General features: G+C 57.0%; 1 protein-coding gene across 2 annotated transcripts in view; it reads right to left on the reverse strand.

Moving 5' to 3' along the window:
- Positions 1-13873, reverse strand: part of PDE5A (phosphodiesterase 5A) — a 93833-nt gene extending 79960 nt beyond the window's left edge. Inside the window, exon 1 of one of the 2 annotated variants that reach the window (XM_036450391.2) lies at positions 13746-13873. In XM_036450391.2, the coding sequence (XP_036306284.2) occupies positions 13746-13828 (83 nt within the window). In that variant the 5' untranslated portion in view covers positions 13829-13873. Of the gene's footprint in view, positions 1-12982; positions 13079-13745 lie in introns of those variants that run through there. The other variant, XM_036450388.2, reaches the window with a different exon arrangement.
- Between the last annotated feature and the right edge of the window lie 3299 nt (positions 13874-17172).

Raw genomic sequence — 17172 nt, forward strand, 5'->3', positions numbered from 1 at the left:
TCTAACCACTGAACAGCACCAGTAGGGGTGATCTTAGCATCTTCACTACCCCACTTGGCTTCTCACTCGAACTGAGAATGGAACCCAAACTCAAGCACACGAAGCTCTACATGTGCCCAGTCTGGGCCCCTCTCCCCTCCCATCCCCTGGCTGATCACAGCTCTCTCCGCTCCCATCCCCTGGCTGATCACAGTTCTCCCCGCTTCTCCCCCGCTCAGCCAGGCCCTCCCTGACCCAGCTAATGTGCCTCCAGCACAGCTGGTCTCACCAACCCCACCCAGTTCTCCCTGAGGGTCACTGATCCTGGTTATTAACCAGGATTGTCTGTCTTCTCCCACCAGAGCGACCTGTCCGTCCCATTCCCTGCTCAGCCCTGCGCTTACTGATTTCAGGGAGGAAAGGAGCGGTAGAGAGAGAGAGAAACCTCAATGATGAGAATCATGGATCGGCTGCCTCCTGCAGGCCCCATGTGGGGGATGGAGCCCCCAACTGGGACAGGTGCTCCGGTGGGGAATCGAACCGAGGCCTCCTAGCTCACAAGTTGATTCGCAACACCTGAGCTATGCCGGCCCGACAGAGCTCAGCAGGCAGTTCCCGAGAGAATCAGGAAAAGGTCCTAAGGTAACTGCCTCGCAGGAACAGCAGGCCGTGGATGTCCGAGAGCCCGCACTCGCACTCAGAAATCAGCACCCCCGTTAGCAGTTCCTGCTCCCCGCCCCTGCGAGGCCCTCCCCGCGGGCCCGTGTGCGCCTCAGACAGAGGCGGGGCTCACCTCCGTCCCGTGTCTTTGCTGCTGAATTTAATGGGCTCACACGTGTTTGCCGGGAGAGAGGAACTCCGTGTTAAATGACACAGGACATTCAGTCATTCAATCGACCATTTCCATCAACCACAATCACGGGGGAGGGGCTTTCTCGCAACCACATTCTCAGTGATCTGCTGCCTGGAGCGCCGTGTGCGCAGGAAAACACACGTGACGATGACATCACAACAGCCAGTCAGGAACCGACCACAAGGAAGGGGATGCAGCCTCGCACCCATCGCGCCCCTCGGCGGCTTGTGTGGCTGCTGGAGGTGACACCAGCCCTTTCCCTTCAGACGGATGGTCCTCCCGCCCCTGGACCCTGTCCGGCGCCAGTCACCTGGGATGGAAGTTAGAATTCTCCCGCGAGATGTGGACTTGCTCGCAGGGGGCAGAGGACGCGGGGCACATTCTCCTGGGACACAAGCCGCGGGCGGCAAAGGGTGTGCCTGTTACCGGGCAGCTAGCGCGAGGAGGGAATGACATCCGGGAACTTGAAAAGAGAATTCTAGCCCAAACCGGTGTGGCTCAGAGGATAGAGCATCGGCCTGCGGACTGAAAGGTCCCAGGTTCGATTCCGGTCAAGGGCATGTATGTTGGTTGCGAACACATCCCTGGTAGGGGGTGTGCAAGAGGCAGCTGGTCGATGTTTCTCTCTCATCAACGTTTCTAACTCTCTATCCCTCTCCCTTCCTCTCTGTGGAAAATCGATAAAATATATTTTTAAAAAAAGAATTCTACTCTAATAACTACTATCTGGATTAAGAAAGGCCCTTGGGAAGGCGGAGGAAGTCTTCATGTATTAAATATTTAAGAGCAGTGTTTTGGGGGAGAAAAAGGTTCTCCTGATCCAGGTGTGAACGTCAGGCTGGGCGAAAAGCTATTGTGTATGGTACGACTTTGCCAGGAAATTCACTGCTTATTCTAAAGATTAGCATTGAGTGTGCTCGATCATCCAAACTTTATTACATCTAAAGTAACTTTACCTTCATAACCTGCAGTTCCACTTTTTAAGACAGAGTCTCAAACAAAACCCTTTCTCTGATATTTTTCTACTTTAATTGGATTCCTTTGCTTCTGGAATAAATTATTCTCTGGGGGAGATCCCTGGGCTGGTCCAGGGCACCAGGGAAACAGCTCACTGTGACCCCGTGTACCACGACCCGGTGTACCAGCCACTCCGTGACCCCGTGTACCAGCCACACCGTGACCCCATGCATGTACCAGCCACACCGTGACCCCCGTGTACCAGCCATACCATGACCCCGTGTACCAGCCACACCGTGACCCCGTGTACCAGCCACACCGTGACCCCGTGTACCAGCCACACCATGACCCCGTGTACCAGCCACACTGTGATCCCGTGTAGGATAACTGGACAGTAGAAAGCTTTTGGATTAATAATGTGTGGCATCAAATTCCTCTCTAAATCTCGCAATTTCATTTCACTCTCACAGCCACACGTCTAATGTACTTAATAGACAGAAAAGCAAATTTCAGCCTCTTAAGGACGGAGGCGACTCCCGCTGGGGTTGCTAAGCATTCTGGGTACAAAGCCTGGGAGGTGGGGATCATCAACGCGTCCTAAATTCTCATCTCATCTCGGCGTCTGCTGCTCATGGGACCACTTCGTCCGCAGTTTCCACCCCGTCCTCCATCCCACATCCTGGCGCTCACTTCCTGAAGGAGATGGAGGGGAGCCATCTAAACACGCAGCTCTAACGACCACGCCTACGGTGCCACAGCAGTGACGCCCGTGCGCGCACTAACGGGCAGCGTTCTGCACGTACGAGGCACTGCCTCTGCTCCCTAGAAACTTTTATAAATTTTTATAAATTCAGTGCTATTCACTATAAACAGTGAAAGGTCCCTCGTAGGGGTGTCGAACTCAATCAGAGAAGGGGCCAAAATCTAAAATCCAGCCTAAATCGCAGGCCGAATGGTTTACTGAACAGTCCTAAACTGTCATTGTGATGGAAACGCAGCGGAGTGCAGTGATGACAGCGCGGTGCGGGCCACATTGCAAGGCCTGGCGGGACGGATTTGGCCCGCGGGCCTTGTGTTTGACACATGTGCTCTAAGGCACAAGCGCTCTCAGGAATGAAAACGTCCTCCCTTCCCAGTTTCTCATTTGTACCGAAGACGACTGTAACTGTTTCGCAGGAAACAGTGTCACACGGCATGGTTGTGTTCTAGAAATTTCCCTCTGATCTAGACCAGCCACGGCCTCTCCCATACACCCACTATCTGGGAGCAATCAATAGATCGTGCAAAACTCACTCACAGGACGGGGGCCCACACCCCACAGCATTTTACACAGGACTAGCCAAAGGGACACATGTGTGCACAAACATGTACACGTATGTGCACATATACACACATGCATGTCCAGAGACACAGCATATGTTGTCTTGCAGCCAGAACTGAACTGCTAACACCTGACAAGATGACTCTGGAATAGACAGAAATGCCTAAAACACATAGTCCATGTTCCAGACGTGTAGACGGGGAAAGCTGGACCCCCTCGCCCAGGTTCACAGAAGGTCCTGGCTCCCAGGAGAGTGAGGACGGACGCTTACGAGGCCAAGGAAAAATGCGATGTGAGCATCACTCGTGTGAGTTACAAATATTAGGTGCTACCTACTGGAAAAGCAACTAAAGTGTGTTTGTACTCTCGCCTAAACCAATGTATCGAAGGATAAAAAATTCTACTGAGGGCATCTGTGTCCTCCTATAAAAAATAGAACAGCCGCGGCCTAGTGCTTCAGTCTCAGCCACCCTATTTAAGAAGGTCGTCCGAGCGTTCCACTTTCATGTTCTGAACTCACACGTGGACGTGGACCCTCCAGGCGGCGGCCGGCCCTCGGCGGGGTGTGCCAGCACCTCAGAGGCCACGAGTAGGTCAGCCTCCCTGAGTTAGGGTCCCGGGGGGGACGCCTCCGTGAGCCCTGCTCTGCCCCTTTTGCGTGGAAGGGACCCCAGTGCGCGTGGCGGACAGGGGATGGGGCCCGAGCAGGAAAGGGGGGCTTCCACCCAGAAATACTGCTTTTTTAAAAAATCTTCATCTGAGAACATGCCAAGAGAGAGAGAGAGAGAGAGAGAGAGAGAGAGAAAGTATGAGGCAGAGAGAGAGAAAGAGAGGCTGAGAGAGAGAGAGAGAGGCTGAGAGAGAGAGAGAGAGAGAGGCTGAGAGAGAGAGAGAGGCAGAGAGAGAGAAAGAGAGGCTGAGAGAAAGAGGCTGAGAGAGGCTGAGAAACAGAGAGAGAGAGAGTCAGAGAGAGAGAGAGAGAGAGAGAGAGAGAGAGAGAGAGAGAAACATCCATGTGAAAGAGGAACCTCCATCAATCGGTTGCCCTCCCTGGGTCCTGCCCAGGAATCAAACCGCAGCCCTTCGGTGCACAGACAGGACAGTGCCAACCAGCTGAGCGCCCTGGCCGGCCCAGGACCACTGCCTTCGGGGAGACACCTCCGGGCGTTACTTCCTCTCCCTACAGGTGGACACAGCGGCCTCCCCTCACAGCCTCTGAAGAACTGGAGGAGACGATGCATGTGCAGGGACATGGAGTGCAGTCCCAGTGTTCAATGCACAGTAATTATTGTTCTAAGTTAACTGAATATTAAATGGGGTATATTTTCAAAAGCACTTTTCTTTGCTAAATATAACAAGAAATCATTCAGTAGGCTACAACAGAAAAACGAGGCATAGCATTGCTGCTTCTTAAGCTCCTAATTTAAATGCACTGATTTCTCTTCAGAAACACTGATACTGAAAACACAAGAGTTGTTTTAACATAAAAATTTTCTCAAAAGCAGAGGTGGAACACACTGACTCTCCAGACCAATAACTACACTTATATATAATGTTTTCTGAACAATACATAAATATTAGGAGCCTAACATTTAGCTAAGAAAAATAAATGCAAGAATGTAACTTTTTTTCATTCATCACTACCTCGAAATTAATTTTTTTTCAAAAATACATTACAGATTTGGGGGACAATTCCCCCCCAAATGTCAAAGCTATAATAAAACTGACAACAAATGTGAGAAAACATACAACCAACAGCTATGATGAGGGCCATGGCGACATTTCATCATGACCCTCAGGCTGAGCCGGAAGGGGGAGAGCCCTCAAGGCTCGGGGCTCGGCCTCAGGGGGTCGGGGTGGCAGTGGCTGGGTTGGCTCGTACCCGGGATCTCTCTGTGCGCAGGCTGGCATCTGGGCTCCGGGTCAGCCATGGGGCCAGTCCCGGAGCAGGAGCACCTGCAGAGATTTGCCAGAAAGAAGCCCCAGACCGAGTGATGGGAACACACAGCGCACCCTCATGCGCTTGAGTCTGCCCTTCCGTGGTCACCCCCGTCTCTCCCGGGGTCTGTCACTGGTCTGTGAACCCATCACCAAGGACCCATTGCAGACTGTGCGGTTCCCGCCAGAGGAGGGAACGTGGACGGTGACCTGGTAGAATTATCTGCCAGAGACACAATCGCTCCGTGAAACGTACGCTGGGTGTTCTCCCCGCACGTGGATGCCATTCAGATCGGCCGGGCCACGGTACTGGCATCTTCTGACCGACCCCCGTCTGCGGAGAAAGTACTGGAAGGAGGACAAGCTCCATCTGAGAAGTGTGTTGGGGGGGGGGGAGCATTTGGAAATGTGGGTCACAAAGATGAGATGCTCCCAGCAGCCAGGGTCTGGGCCCCGGGATGTTAACCCTCCCCGATTCGCTCAGCAGCCTCTCCTAGCCAAGGTCAGCACCCCGCAGGGCACCGCCTCCCAGAAGCGCTGGTTTAGGTCCCCAGGTCGGCAAACTGCAGCTCGAGAGCCACATGCGGCTCTTTGGCTCCTGGAGTGTGGCTTGTCCACAAAACACCACGGCCTGGGCGAGTCTATGTTGAAGAAGTGGTGTTAGAAGAAGTTTAAGAGTAAAATATTTGTCTCTCCAAAGAAATTTCAATTGTTGTGCTGTTATATTTGGATCTGCTGACTAAAGAGTTTGGTGACCACTGGTTTAGATGAAGGAAATATTACCTACAATAGCAGGTGTCACAGAAAACAGGGGCGGTTTGGGGCGCCTCCACGCACACCCCCAAATTCTCCACTCCGAGCCACAGTGAGGAGGCCCTGGGACGAAGGGGGAACGAAGGCTCTGCCTGGAGTTATTGGGGGGCCCGGCTCTCCGCCAGCTGGAACCCGTGTAAACAAGAGGCGGATCTCCAGCCGCTCCACTGGGCGTGAGGGTTTCCCCGGAAAGAAAACCACGGACACGGGAAGGGAAGCACCCTGAGAGCCATGCTTCCCGCGCCCGTGACGTGCTGTGAGCCCTGCCCCCGAGCAAGCATGTCCTGGAGGCCTGGCCGTGGCCATGAAAACACTTTCCCTCATGTTTGCAGCGATGGCGGGTCAAACGGGAGAAAGGTGGAGGAGTGCACTTCACATCCCCGGTGCCCACCGGTACCCGGTACCCATCCCCGCGGTGCCCACCAGTACCCATCCCCGCAGGGCCCACCAGTACCTGTCCCTGTAGTGCCCGCTGGTACCCGTCCCCGTAGTGCCCACCTGTACCCATCCCCGAGGTTCCCACCAGTACCTGCCCCGCGGCCCCCACCGGTACCCATCCCGTAGTGCCCACCGGTAGCCATCCCCGTAGTGCCCACCGGTACCCATCCCGTAGTGCCCACCGGTACCCATCCCGTAGTGCCCACCGGTAGCCATCCCCGTAGTGCCCACCGGTACCCATCCCGTAGTGCCCACCGGTACCCATCCCCATAATGCCCACCAGTACCCGTCCCCGTAGTGCCCACCGGTACCCGGCCCCATGGTTCCCACCTGTGCCCGTCCCCGTAGTGCCCACCTGTACCCATCCCCGTAGTGCCCACCTGTACCCGTCCCCATAATGCCCACCAGAACCCGTCCCCGTAGTGCCCGCCGGTACCCGGGCCCCGCGGTGTGGCACCAGGTCCTCTCGGGGCATCAGCCACTCTGCGGCTGGCACGCGGGACAGAGCAGGGGGGGGACGGATGTTGGGGGAGGGGGAAACGTGACCCGCAGATGCACATCCACACCCAGCGCACCCAGAGCCTCGGACTGAGCTTGGGGCTGGGCTCGTGGTTGTTCACGGCCGCGGGGGCAGGGTCGTCCCGGGGCAGAGCGGAAGGCAGCTGACCTGGCCCCTGTGGCCAGCCGGGCCACGTCCCTCCGCAGGTAGGTGTTCAGTGGGTGCTGTCAGGTGGCTTTTGGTTGGAGGTTTTCCATTTTATTCATAATTAACTTATTTTGGTATCAGTCGCACACATGCCTGACTGTGATTAACTCACACGAATCTTACAGATTCCACATTGAAATAACGTTAAAGCACAGAGAGCCGGGCTGGGGGTTCCCTGGTCACTTCCTTTGGGGAGCCCCGCCCCACAGACACGGTCACACTCGGGCCATCTGCCTCAACAGCGCAGTCAGACGACACTGCTCCCGACAGGCAGGGGACCCCGAGGCCAGGGGCGTTTGAGGACGGGGATGGAAGAAGGCACCGCTCCAGCATCAGAAGTGAAGGCCTCAGACACTGGCCCCGAAGAGACCTGCCAACTCACGAAGAGAGCGGGAGGGTAACAACGCCACCAGCACAGGGCCCGTGAGGGAGGGACAGATGGATGGACGGATGGATGGATGGGTGGATGGACGGATGGATGGATGGATGAATGGATGGTCGGACAGGTGGACAGATGAAGGACAGATGGATGGATGGACGGGAGGATAGATGACGGATGGATGGACAGAAGAACAGACAGATTAAATAGACAGACATATAGAAGAACTGACAGAATTTTGATGATTAATATTTGACCTGCTGAATTTCACAGCCAAACCCAATTCCCAGGAACTTCAATTCTAGGCATCAGTTCTGTATGAGCTCAAGCTGGGTTTCTGTCACTTATGACCAAAGCTTTCTAACTACGGTCAGGGAGACAGACAAGCATGTCTCTTTAGCAGAGGTACATCGCTTAAGTTTGAAAGACACTGGATCGCATTATCTCCGTTACCTCTGAAAGACAACAAATCTGTGTGTGTGTGTATGTGTGTGTGTGTGTGTGTGTGTGTTTCCATCATTTCATCAACTCAGAAGGCCAGGGTCTTTTCTCTTCTTATAATCTCAGCTCTGGTGAACAGAGTAGAGATGAGGATTCCTACTGTTTCTACTTACCACTGAGGACAGGGTACCAAACGACTCTGACGGCTCATGTCTGGGTGTGCTAAGGTCAGAGCAATGGGCTGCGGAAAAGCCAGCCTTACTCCCCGATCAGACTCCAGGGAGCGCTCCGCACACAGGCCGGCGGGGCACGCAGGACTTTGACAGGCCCGGCCGCCTCGGACAGAAACCGGAGGAGTACACACGGCGAAAAGCTTTGCAGAGGACGTGGCAACATGGTTCTTACGAACTTAACACTCAGGCTGCTTTCCCTGCTTTAACCACTTACATGCTTGGCAATCAGTACACATCCCTACCATTGAGACAACACGAATGGGGCACTTACATCATAAGTATATACATGTAACTCAACTTGAACCGAGAATACCACGTCCGCTGATGCGGTTGCGGAGCTAACTATCAAACGGTGACTCATGTGGAAAGACTTCCTTCTGCTTTTATCCCGAGGTCTGCAGCTCGCGGGCACTTTCTTTGGAGAGGCCGGCCCTGTGACATATTTCCGAGGCCCATCCACCAGCGGGACCAGGTCACCGGCCTGGTTTGTGCAGCTACACCGAGCTCACAGGCCCTGCAGAGGCCTCGCAGGGCTGCACCTCAGGCCAGGCCCTGGCATTTCCACCTCCACCGCCCAGCAGCCCGGGGCCTGCCAGAGCGGCCCGCAGTCCTCACTCAGGGCTCGATCCTGGAGAGGCCAGCGTCCCACAATCCGCTCCAAGAACAAAACACATACCGGCTCACACAGCAGGGGGGGCTTAATGAAAGGCTAGAAATGATAGAAATATCAGTGATGAGAGAATCACTGACCGGCTGCCTCCTACACGAGAAACTAAAAAGATACCAAGCAGTCCCGTCCAGCCTTTTTAACGACAGAGAAACCTTTCCCGGGACTTGTTGCTAAAACACGGAGTAAGTTGAACCAAAGTTCTAGGTAATTTGTGTTTTCCGATCAGGAGGAGGGGCCTGGGAGGTGGGCACTCTCTGCTCTTTACTTCCACGCCGCGGGAGGCATTTCCAAGGCTCTGAAAATAAATGTATCAGAGGCCAGAGTCAGATCAACTGCGTGGGCGGAATTATTTACGAAACCCGATGTACTACCCACTGCACTAGGGAGGCACCAGGGACTTAAGGGAAAGGGCAATGGTTACTCCCTGTGACCAGAGTGCTAAAAAACGCTCGGCGGGGGTCCCGAAGGCACAGTGAAAATAGTGGCGATTTTTATACATTTCAGACCACAAATGAAAACACTCCTGAACGGCACTGCCAGCCTGCTCAGGTCTGTGAGATAGGAAGTGAAGAGTGATTTCCAACTGTCCCTCTAGGACTGTCACTACGTCATTCCGGCACCATTTCCGGAAGCTGGTCTTACGCTGAGGCTCTACATCAGTGGTTCCAAGCTTTTTTTGGCCACGCCCCCCAGCATCTCTAAAATCCTGACACCCCCCCCCCCCCCCCCCCCCCCCCCCCGCTCAGTGACATATAATTCTGATTATTCAAAAAGCGAGCTCCCATTCACATGGAGGAAGCCTAAAAGGCCATGAACTTGGTCTACACAAGCTTCCAAAGAACATGGCATCCATGAGAGAAAGAAAAGAACCAACGGACAGCCGAAGTACCGAGGGAGAAATCACTAAGTAATTGTCAAAAAATGGTAATAATATGAAGTGATAGAAAAATATGGCAAATAAAGTTTCAAAACATACAATGAAGAACTGAAATGTGTAACTATGTCACAGGGTATATTTATGTACTGTAGGGGAGGCCCCTAGCACCATAAGAAATGCAAAAAATTCACTAACAACCAGAATTGCCCTTAAAACCAAGCTGCCCCCGGGGGTGTGTGTCCCCATTGGGAACCGCCGCTCCGCATGGTCTGACAGGGAGACCCGGGAGGTGAGAGGTGTCACCTCAGGGGTCTCTCAGGCCACTAACCGCTGGAGCAGGCGCTGTACCCCAGGTCACAGACACACATGCGGGAAGGCCGTTCAGCCCCAGAACCTCCCTCCCTCCTCCCCCCACGTCAGCCTGCCGGGGAGGCCCAGGCAGCCTCTGGCCGGGCCGAGCCGAGTGCACTCCTGCATTATTATTCACTGTTGTATTACATAATTTGTCTGAAAACTGTGAGGTTTATATTCCTATGTGATTACAGAAGTCATTAAAATTTTTAAAAATATATTTTCATTGATTTCAGAGAGGAATGGAAAGGAAGAGATAGAAATATCAGTGATGAGAGAATCACTGACCGGCTGCCTCCTACACGAACGGTGACCCCCTGATTCATACGTCGGTGCTCAACCACTGAGCCACACTGGCCGGGCCAGAAACAGTAATTTTTAAGAGTGGGTAGTAAGATTCATATTCCATCCACCAACTCTTTTAATATGAGTGCCATGCAAATAAAAATGTTAAGGCTTTTAGAGGTGAAACAATTATAAAAGAGAAAGTAAAAAAGACAGACAGACAGACAAGCCCGGATAGGGGACCTGGAGCAGCAGCACCTCAGCCAGCACTTTGCGACGGCGGGGAGTCTGTCACCGCCAACCACAAGGGAGGGGAAACTTCTGTTTCTGGACTCCGATCCCAGCGGCCATAAACGCCGTCCCCTTCATGTCCCACCCCGCCCCGCTCTGCCACCGGCTCCGCTCAGGCCGCCGCAGAGCAAAGCGGCGAGAAGCTCAGGGCTGATAATCGTCTGCGGCCGGTCACAGCGGCCGAGGCTCAGGGGAGGCAGCACGGCCGCGGCACTGGCCCGGGAAGGGGCCCTCTGAGAAGCAGGGGCGTTCGAGCCCCTCCTGAGGGTCTCCAGGCGACTGCAGGGTGGTCCCGGGGCGAGGGGGCTCCACGCTGGGGACAGCCTCCCCTGAGCCTTTATGCCAGAGGTTACGGGATGGATGGCTCACCGGACACTCCAACTCACACCCACGGCAGTGATCACCAAGAGGATCCTCGCCTGCCCCGGCTGCAGTTTTTACGGCGCTGCCTCACTGCGTCTGGGGGAACGGCAGCAGCTGAGGCTCTCAGGCCGGCCGCGCAGGTGTTCCAGGGGAACCAGGCGGCCAGGACCCAGCCTGCCCGTGCCCCGTGCCCCGTGCCCCGAGCCGCCGAGGGGGACCGCCCGCCTGGGAGAGGACAGAGAGGGCCGTGGCCCCAGGCAGCACCGCCCAGAGCGGACAGCGCGGGGGCCTGCCTCCATCACAGGGAACCCCAGTGCGTTCACACCTGCCGCCTACACCCCGAGTCGCCCGCAGCGTTTGTGACAAAAGGGGACACAGCACAGGGTGAGCTTCTGGGGAAAGAACAAATCTCGGCTGTGACGCTGAAACGTCTGCATTAGTTCTCACTCCACTGAGAGGGTCGCGCTGGGTTCAGAAGGCTGGCAACTTTATAAGCAGCTCATGTCCCCCCTCCCCTTGTTCCTTTAGGTCAATGCCCCCAAAACAGACCCGGGCTGGGCTTCTGCTTTAGAAAGCACCTGGCTACATACTGGCAGCTTCTAGTACTTTGCAACTTTGCAACTCCCAGAACCGAGGCCTGAGATACTCCCACTGGTACATACTTTCATTTTCCAGTGTGAACTCAGCATGCACTCCTCTCTCCCTCTCTCCTTCTCTCCCCCTCTCTCTCCGCCTCTCTCCCCCTCTCTTCCTCTCTCTCTCCCCACAGACAGTGTGCAGCCACCTGTTTTATAGCCACCAGCTGCCCGGTAAAAGCCGGAGGAAGGCACGGCCTCATACACCCTCCAGCGTGCCCTGAGGAGCATGCTTTGAGAACTGGGGTTTTCACCCCATGCCAACTGGGAGAAAACCCAGCATGTACAGGAAGGCAGCAACATTTTCACCTATTTCCCACTAAAGGGCCGCTGGAAAGTTCTGCGGTTCTGGAAGTCCCTGTTGGTAGGTGTGACTAGTTAAAAACCCGCTTGTGTCTTTAAAGGGCGGTGGTGGTGAGAAAGAGGCCTGTAGGCTCATTTGTAAAACAAGTAACTTTCCCTTTCCACTGTGGATAAGCTGCCCAAAGAACAACCCGCACTTAAACATCAGCTTCCCCTGCCGCCCCATCCCGCCACGCTCAGAGGTCAGGGGTGCAGTGTGCGGGGGGACAGGGATGTGCAGTGTGTAGGGGACAGCTCAGAGGGCAGGGGTGCAGTGTGCAGGGGGACAGCTCAGAGGGCAGGGGTGCAGTGTGCAGGGGGACAGCTCAGAGGGCAGGGGTGCAGTGTGCAGGGGGACAGCTCAGAGGGCAGGGGTGCAGTGTGCAGGGGGACAGCTCAGAGGGCAGGGGTGCAGTGTGCACGGGACAGCTCAGAGGGAAGGTGCAGTGTGCACGGGACAGCTCAGAGGGCAGTGTGCAGGGGGATAGCTCAGAGGGCAGGGGTGCAGTGTGCAGGGGGACAGCTCAGGGGGCAGGGGAGCAGTGTGCACAGGACAGCTCAGAGGGCAGTGTGCAGGGGGACAGCTCAGGGGGCAGGGGTGCAGTGTGCAGGGGACCGGACACGGGACAAGGGAAGGATGGGCTGGGAGCAGCTGCGGACTCGGCAGCCATCCCCACAGCAACGCACAACTCCTGCCGCGCTGCTCACCCCAATCTCCCAGGGATTGGCCTCAGAAGGACCCGCTCTCCGCTCAGGGTGCACCCCGCTCCGCTCAGGGTGCTCCCTCTCCGCTCAGGGTGCCCGATCACAGCTCAGGGTGCCCCTCTCTCCGCCCAGGGTGCCCTCTCTCGCGGGTTCCGGGGAGAGGCGGGAGCAGAGGGAGGCGCACTCTGGGGCGCACCGCTAACCCGGAGGTAAGGTCTGTCCTAAGCCGGCGACCGGCGACTCGGACCGTTTCTGGGGAGAAATGGGGTTCAAAGGGCCCCGTCTGAGATCGCGAAGGGACCCCCCGCGGCGTCAGGGGCCCTGTGGCCCCAGGTCCCCGGTCCGAAGCCTCCCGTCCGCCCGCCCGCCGCCCAGCCCAGCGCCCCGAGCGGAGCGCGGAGGTACCTGGTTCTGTCGCCGAAGGGCCACATGGCGGCGCGGGGCACGGCCCCGGAGCCCGGAGCCGGCAGCGCGGACCGCGGACCCCGCCCGGGGAGGCGCGCCGGAGCGGCGCCTAGCGCCCCCGCCGCCCGCTCGCCGTGCGCGGAGCAGGGACCGGCCGCCCCGCCATCGCCCGGCCGCGCACCGTCCGTGCGCCGCTCCCTCCGCCGCCGCCTCGGCGCCTCCGCTCCCCGCGCTTCCCACGGCGCCTCCCGGGGGACCGCGTCCCCGCCCCGCCCGCCTGGCCCCGGCCCAGCGGGGTGGCCCCGGGGCGCCCCACCCGCCCCAGATCCTCTCCGCCCGCCCGGAGCCCGGAGCCCGGGGAGCGGGGAGCGGGGAGCGGGGCGGCGGAGGAGGCGCGGGCCGGGCGGGGGGACCGCTCCGCACTCACCGGAGCTCCCGCCGCCGCCTCGGCTCGGCTCCCGCCCGCGCCGCGCGGGGCCGGGGGAGGAGCGGCCGCCGGGTGGGGACGGGCTTCCGGGCGCGGGGCCGGGGCTCGGGCTGCGGGAGGCGCCGGGACGTCTTTGTGTTTGAACTTCGGGAACGAGTTGGACCGGGTCCACGCTCGGCACTTCGCCTGCGCTCGCCTCCAAGCCCAGGTCCCGGCACCGAACCGGACCGGACCGAGTCCTGGAGCGAGGCCCGGCCCGCGCTGCCCCCGCTGCGGGGGGAGAGCCGGGGCAGCCCATGTCCCGGTCCCGGTCCCGGCCCGGCCCGGCCCGCTCACCTGGAGGCTTTCCGCACGAAGTAGGAGAAGGCGAAGTCGCGGTGGTCGTCCAGCCAGGCCTCCACCGACTCCGACCGCTCCATGCCCGCCGCCCCGCGCCCGGGAGTCCTCCCGCCGGTCCCGAGCCGCCGGCCTCCGGACCTCCCGCCTCCCCACCTCCCGCCTCCCCGCCTCCGCGCCTCCCGGTCCGGTCCGGCTCCGGCTCCGGCTCCGGCTCCGGAGCTGCGGGGGCGCCCGGCCAGCCGCCCCGCCCCGCCCCGCCCCGCCCCCCGGTCCCTCCAGGTGCGGCGGGCGGGGCCGGAGCAGCCGCGCCCCCTGGGAGGGAGGGTGGGGGTCCGGCCCAGACCGGCTCCGGAGTCCCGGCCCGGCTCCGCGGCGGCGGCGGCAGGCTCCCCGGAAGCCGGTGCCACTGCCCCAGGCCGCGCGTCCACTGGGGTGCGCTGCGCCCGCGCGGCCCGGGCGCCCGGAGGGGCTGGGTGTGGGGGTGTCCGTCCCTCTGGGAAAGGGAGGGGAGACTGGGACCCGTCCCCGCGCAGAGCGGGCAGGGGAGCGTCCCCAGGAGGAGAGGGTGCCCCCCTGGTCCTCCTCCTCCGCGCCCTGCTCTGGAGTGGGGAGCCGCGGACCCCCTCCCACCCGCCGCTCAGCGCGTGGGGCACGGGCAGCCGGGACAGGTTTGCGGGCGACTTCCAACATGGCTTTGCTGGGCTCTGCTCATAACAGCAGTAATCTCTATAAATTATGTGCCTGTGCATCAAACACCCTCCTCATGACCCAGGCAGAGATCTCCTGTGAAAGAGGGGGCTTCCCGCGTTGCATGGCCTTTGTGCCCAGACCACAGGGCGCCCGCATGCCATCCTCTTCTCTTGAGCCAGGGGCAGGAGGGCACAGGCAGAGGAGCCCCTCCCCCAAGTTCAAATCCCGCCTCATTGCCCTGAATGGACTGAACTGGCCCCTTCAGAGGCCTGGCCTCCCCCGCCCTGCCCTCGCTCTGTGGCTGCTCCGCAGAAAGCAATGTGTGTCTGCCTCTGCTTTGTTCTGTCTCCATACCTCCGGAGCACCTGCCCTTTTAATCTGGTGTTTTGTTTTTGTTTTTCCAATGAACTAAGTTTTGGGGCAGAATTTTGGGACCTTGTCTGTCTCACAGCATGGGAAGGACCTATGTATTAGCCATGATGTGCCCACAGCGATGACCATACTTACTTCCCACAAATGCCTTTCAAACTGTGCTTGGCAGCGGTGCAAGAAACGACTACCACATAACACCACGCAATGAACTTGAGACGTGAGAGCTTTACACGTGTGCCCTGGCCCCTCCTGCAGGGGCTAAGTGTCCTTGGTAAGGTCAGCTTCTCTGGAGCTTTGCTGCTGTAGGCAAGTAACCACGACCCCACACCGCGTGCCAGCAAAGGGGGAGGGAGCGAAGTGAGGCATGATCGATTATATCAGGTTGTACAGGATCAGAAGCCAGGAGGGTTTCTGGAAAATTCCTGCAAGAGAAGCAATTCCTGCCGCACCCCCCCCCCCCCCCATCCCTGAGCCCTGCGAAAGGTGGGGGGTCAGTGGGAGGGCCCGTCACCTGGGCTGAGGGTGTGAAACTGTTCTCTCTAGAGCAAGTAGGTAATGTTGGTAGCAACACCTCTTGTAACTGGAATCTATCAACAGGCAAGCATATTCAGAATGGGTTCCTATTTTCCAGCCCTAGTTTATTATTATCTCCTCGTGCTCAGTTATTTCATGTGGTAACGCACTTGTATGGATTGCTCTAAGCTTCTCAAATCCCCTCTTAGAGTGAGTTGAGGAAGAAGTAAATGACAAACATCACCAGGAAATAGCACACAGGACACTTCATGCTGTTCACAACACACACGTGTGCAGCGGCTTAACCGGGAGGCCCCCCGTGCTGTGAGAATGAGGCGCCAGTCAGTCCTGCAGCATGCCCGTGGAGGTTCCCCTGGATTTCATTTTATCCGCCTCTCCATCCAAGGTTTGGATTTCCCAAGTGGAAAAGCTAACACACAAAACTGTGGGTGACCAGATTCCTTTCCCCAAAGGGGTAACACCAATGGGAGGAGTGATGGTGTCCTCCCTGCCTTGCCTTTAAAAACAACCAGAGAATACCACTCACCCAGCACCATCTGGTCTCTGGTCTCTTCATCAATCCTGCATTCTAGGCTTGAGAAAATTGGGTGAATGTATTTGCACATAAAAGGGATCCACCTTCCTCACTGTGAAAGGGGAAAGACCAGAAGGTACGTGGTGTTGAAATGAAGTTAAAGCTCAGTGTGTGTGTGTGTGTGTGTGTGTGTGTGTGTGTGTGTGTGAGAGAGAGAGAGAGAGAGAGAGAGAGAGAGAGAGAGAGAGAGAGAGAAAGCACGCATCATATGGGAAATTCCACATGCAGGCTGTTTCTAAGAGCCGTGGGCAGCCATTAGCTAACAGCTCACAAGGAGCTAGAGCAAGAAAGACCTCGGTCTTAAAACCGAGAGAAGCTGAACACTGCCAACAACCCGAGTGAGTGCAGACGTAGGCATTTCCCCAGTCAGCCCTCAGTTAAGATCACAAACCCAGCCAATACCTGTATTGCACCTTGAGAGATGCTAAGAAAAACATCTTTCTAATTGACATCTTAATAACATCAAAGCCCACAGTCCATGAACATGGTATACTTACCTACTGATTTCAGCCTTTCAAATTTTTTCCTAGCAACATCTTATAGTTTTTGATGTATACATCTTGTACACATTTTTTAAAATTTATAAATATGTACCATACTAGAGGCCCAGTGCATGAGAATTCATGCACTGGACAGGAGTACCTCAGACTGGCCTGCTACGTCTCACAGTCCAGGAGTCCTCAGGGGTGGGAGATGACCTGGCAATCAGGGGAAAGGGATGCTTCATCACATCTGTGTTGCTGCCACTGCGGGCAGCGAAGCCTTGGCCGGCCCTCATTACCTGAGCCTCGGGCGGCCCTGGGAGGCTGGGCAGCCGCCATCTGAGGCTTGTCTGTGTCTTGGGCATGCCCTGGGCAGCTAAAGGGACTGAGGGATTCTGGAGGCAGGAGCACCCGCAGGGCTTAGTGGACTGGTTCCACCAGCTTCTGGCTGTGGGCACTGCCATCTTTGAGGGCATGGCAGTCAATTAGCATATTCCCTGCTTATTGGCTGTGGATGCCACCATCTTTGAGAGCTGGGCAGTCAATTAGCATATTTCCTCTTTATTGGCTGTGGTGTGAGAGCCAATTAGCATACTCCCTCTTTATTAGATAGAATTTTCCATGTATAAGGCGCCCCCCACTTTTCCAACCCAAAATTAAGAAATAAATATTTTAAACATTTTGCTGGTTTTCCTCTCAAGGCCTTCTCCTCTTTTGGCACCTGAAGGAGTTGTTCTTCCTGTTTCCCACTGTCTGATCAGACCCTCAGCGG

This window comes from Pipistrellus kuhlii, unplaced genomic scaffold, assembly GCF_014108245.1.
Source record: "Pipistrellus kuhlii isolate mPipKuh1 unplaced genomic scaffold, mPipKuh1.p scaffold_m20_p_21, whole genome shotgun sequence".
Classification (NCBI taxonomy): domain Eukaryota; kingdom Metazoa; phylum Chordata; class Mammalia; order Chiroptera; family Vespertilionidae; genus Pipistrellus; species Pipistrellus kuhlii.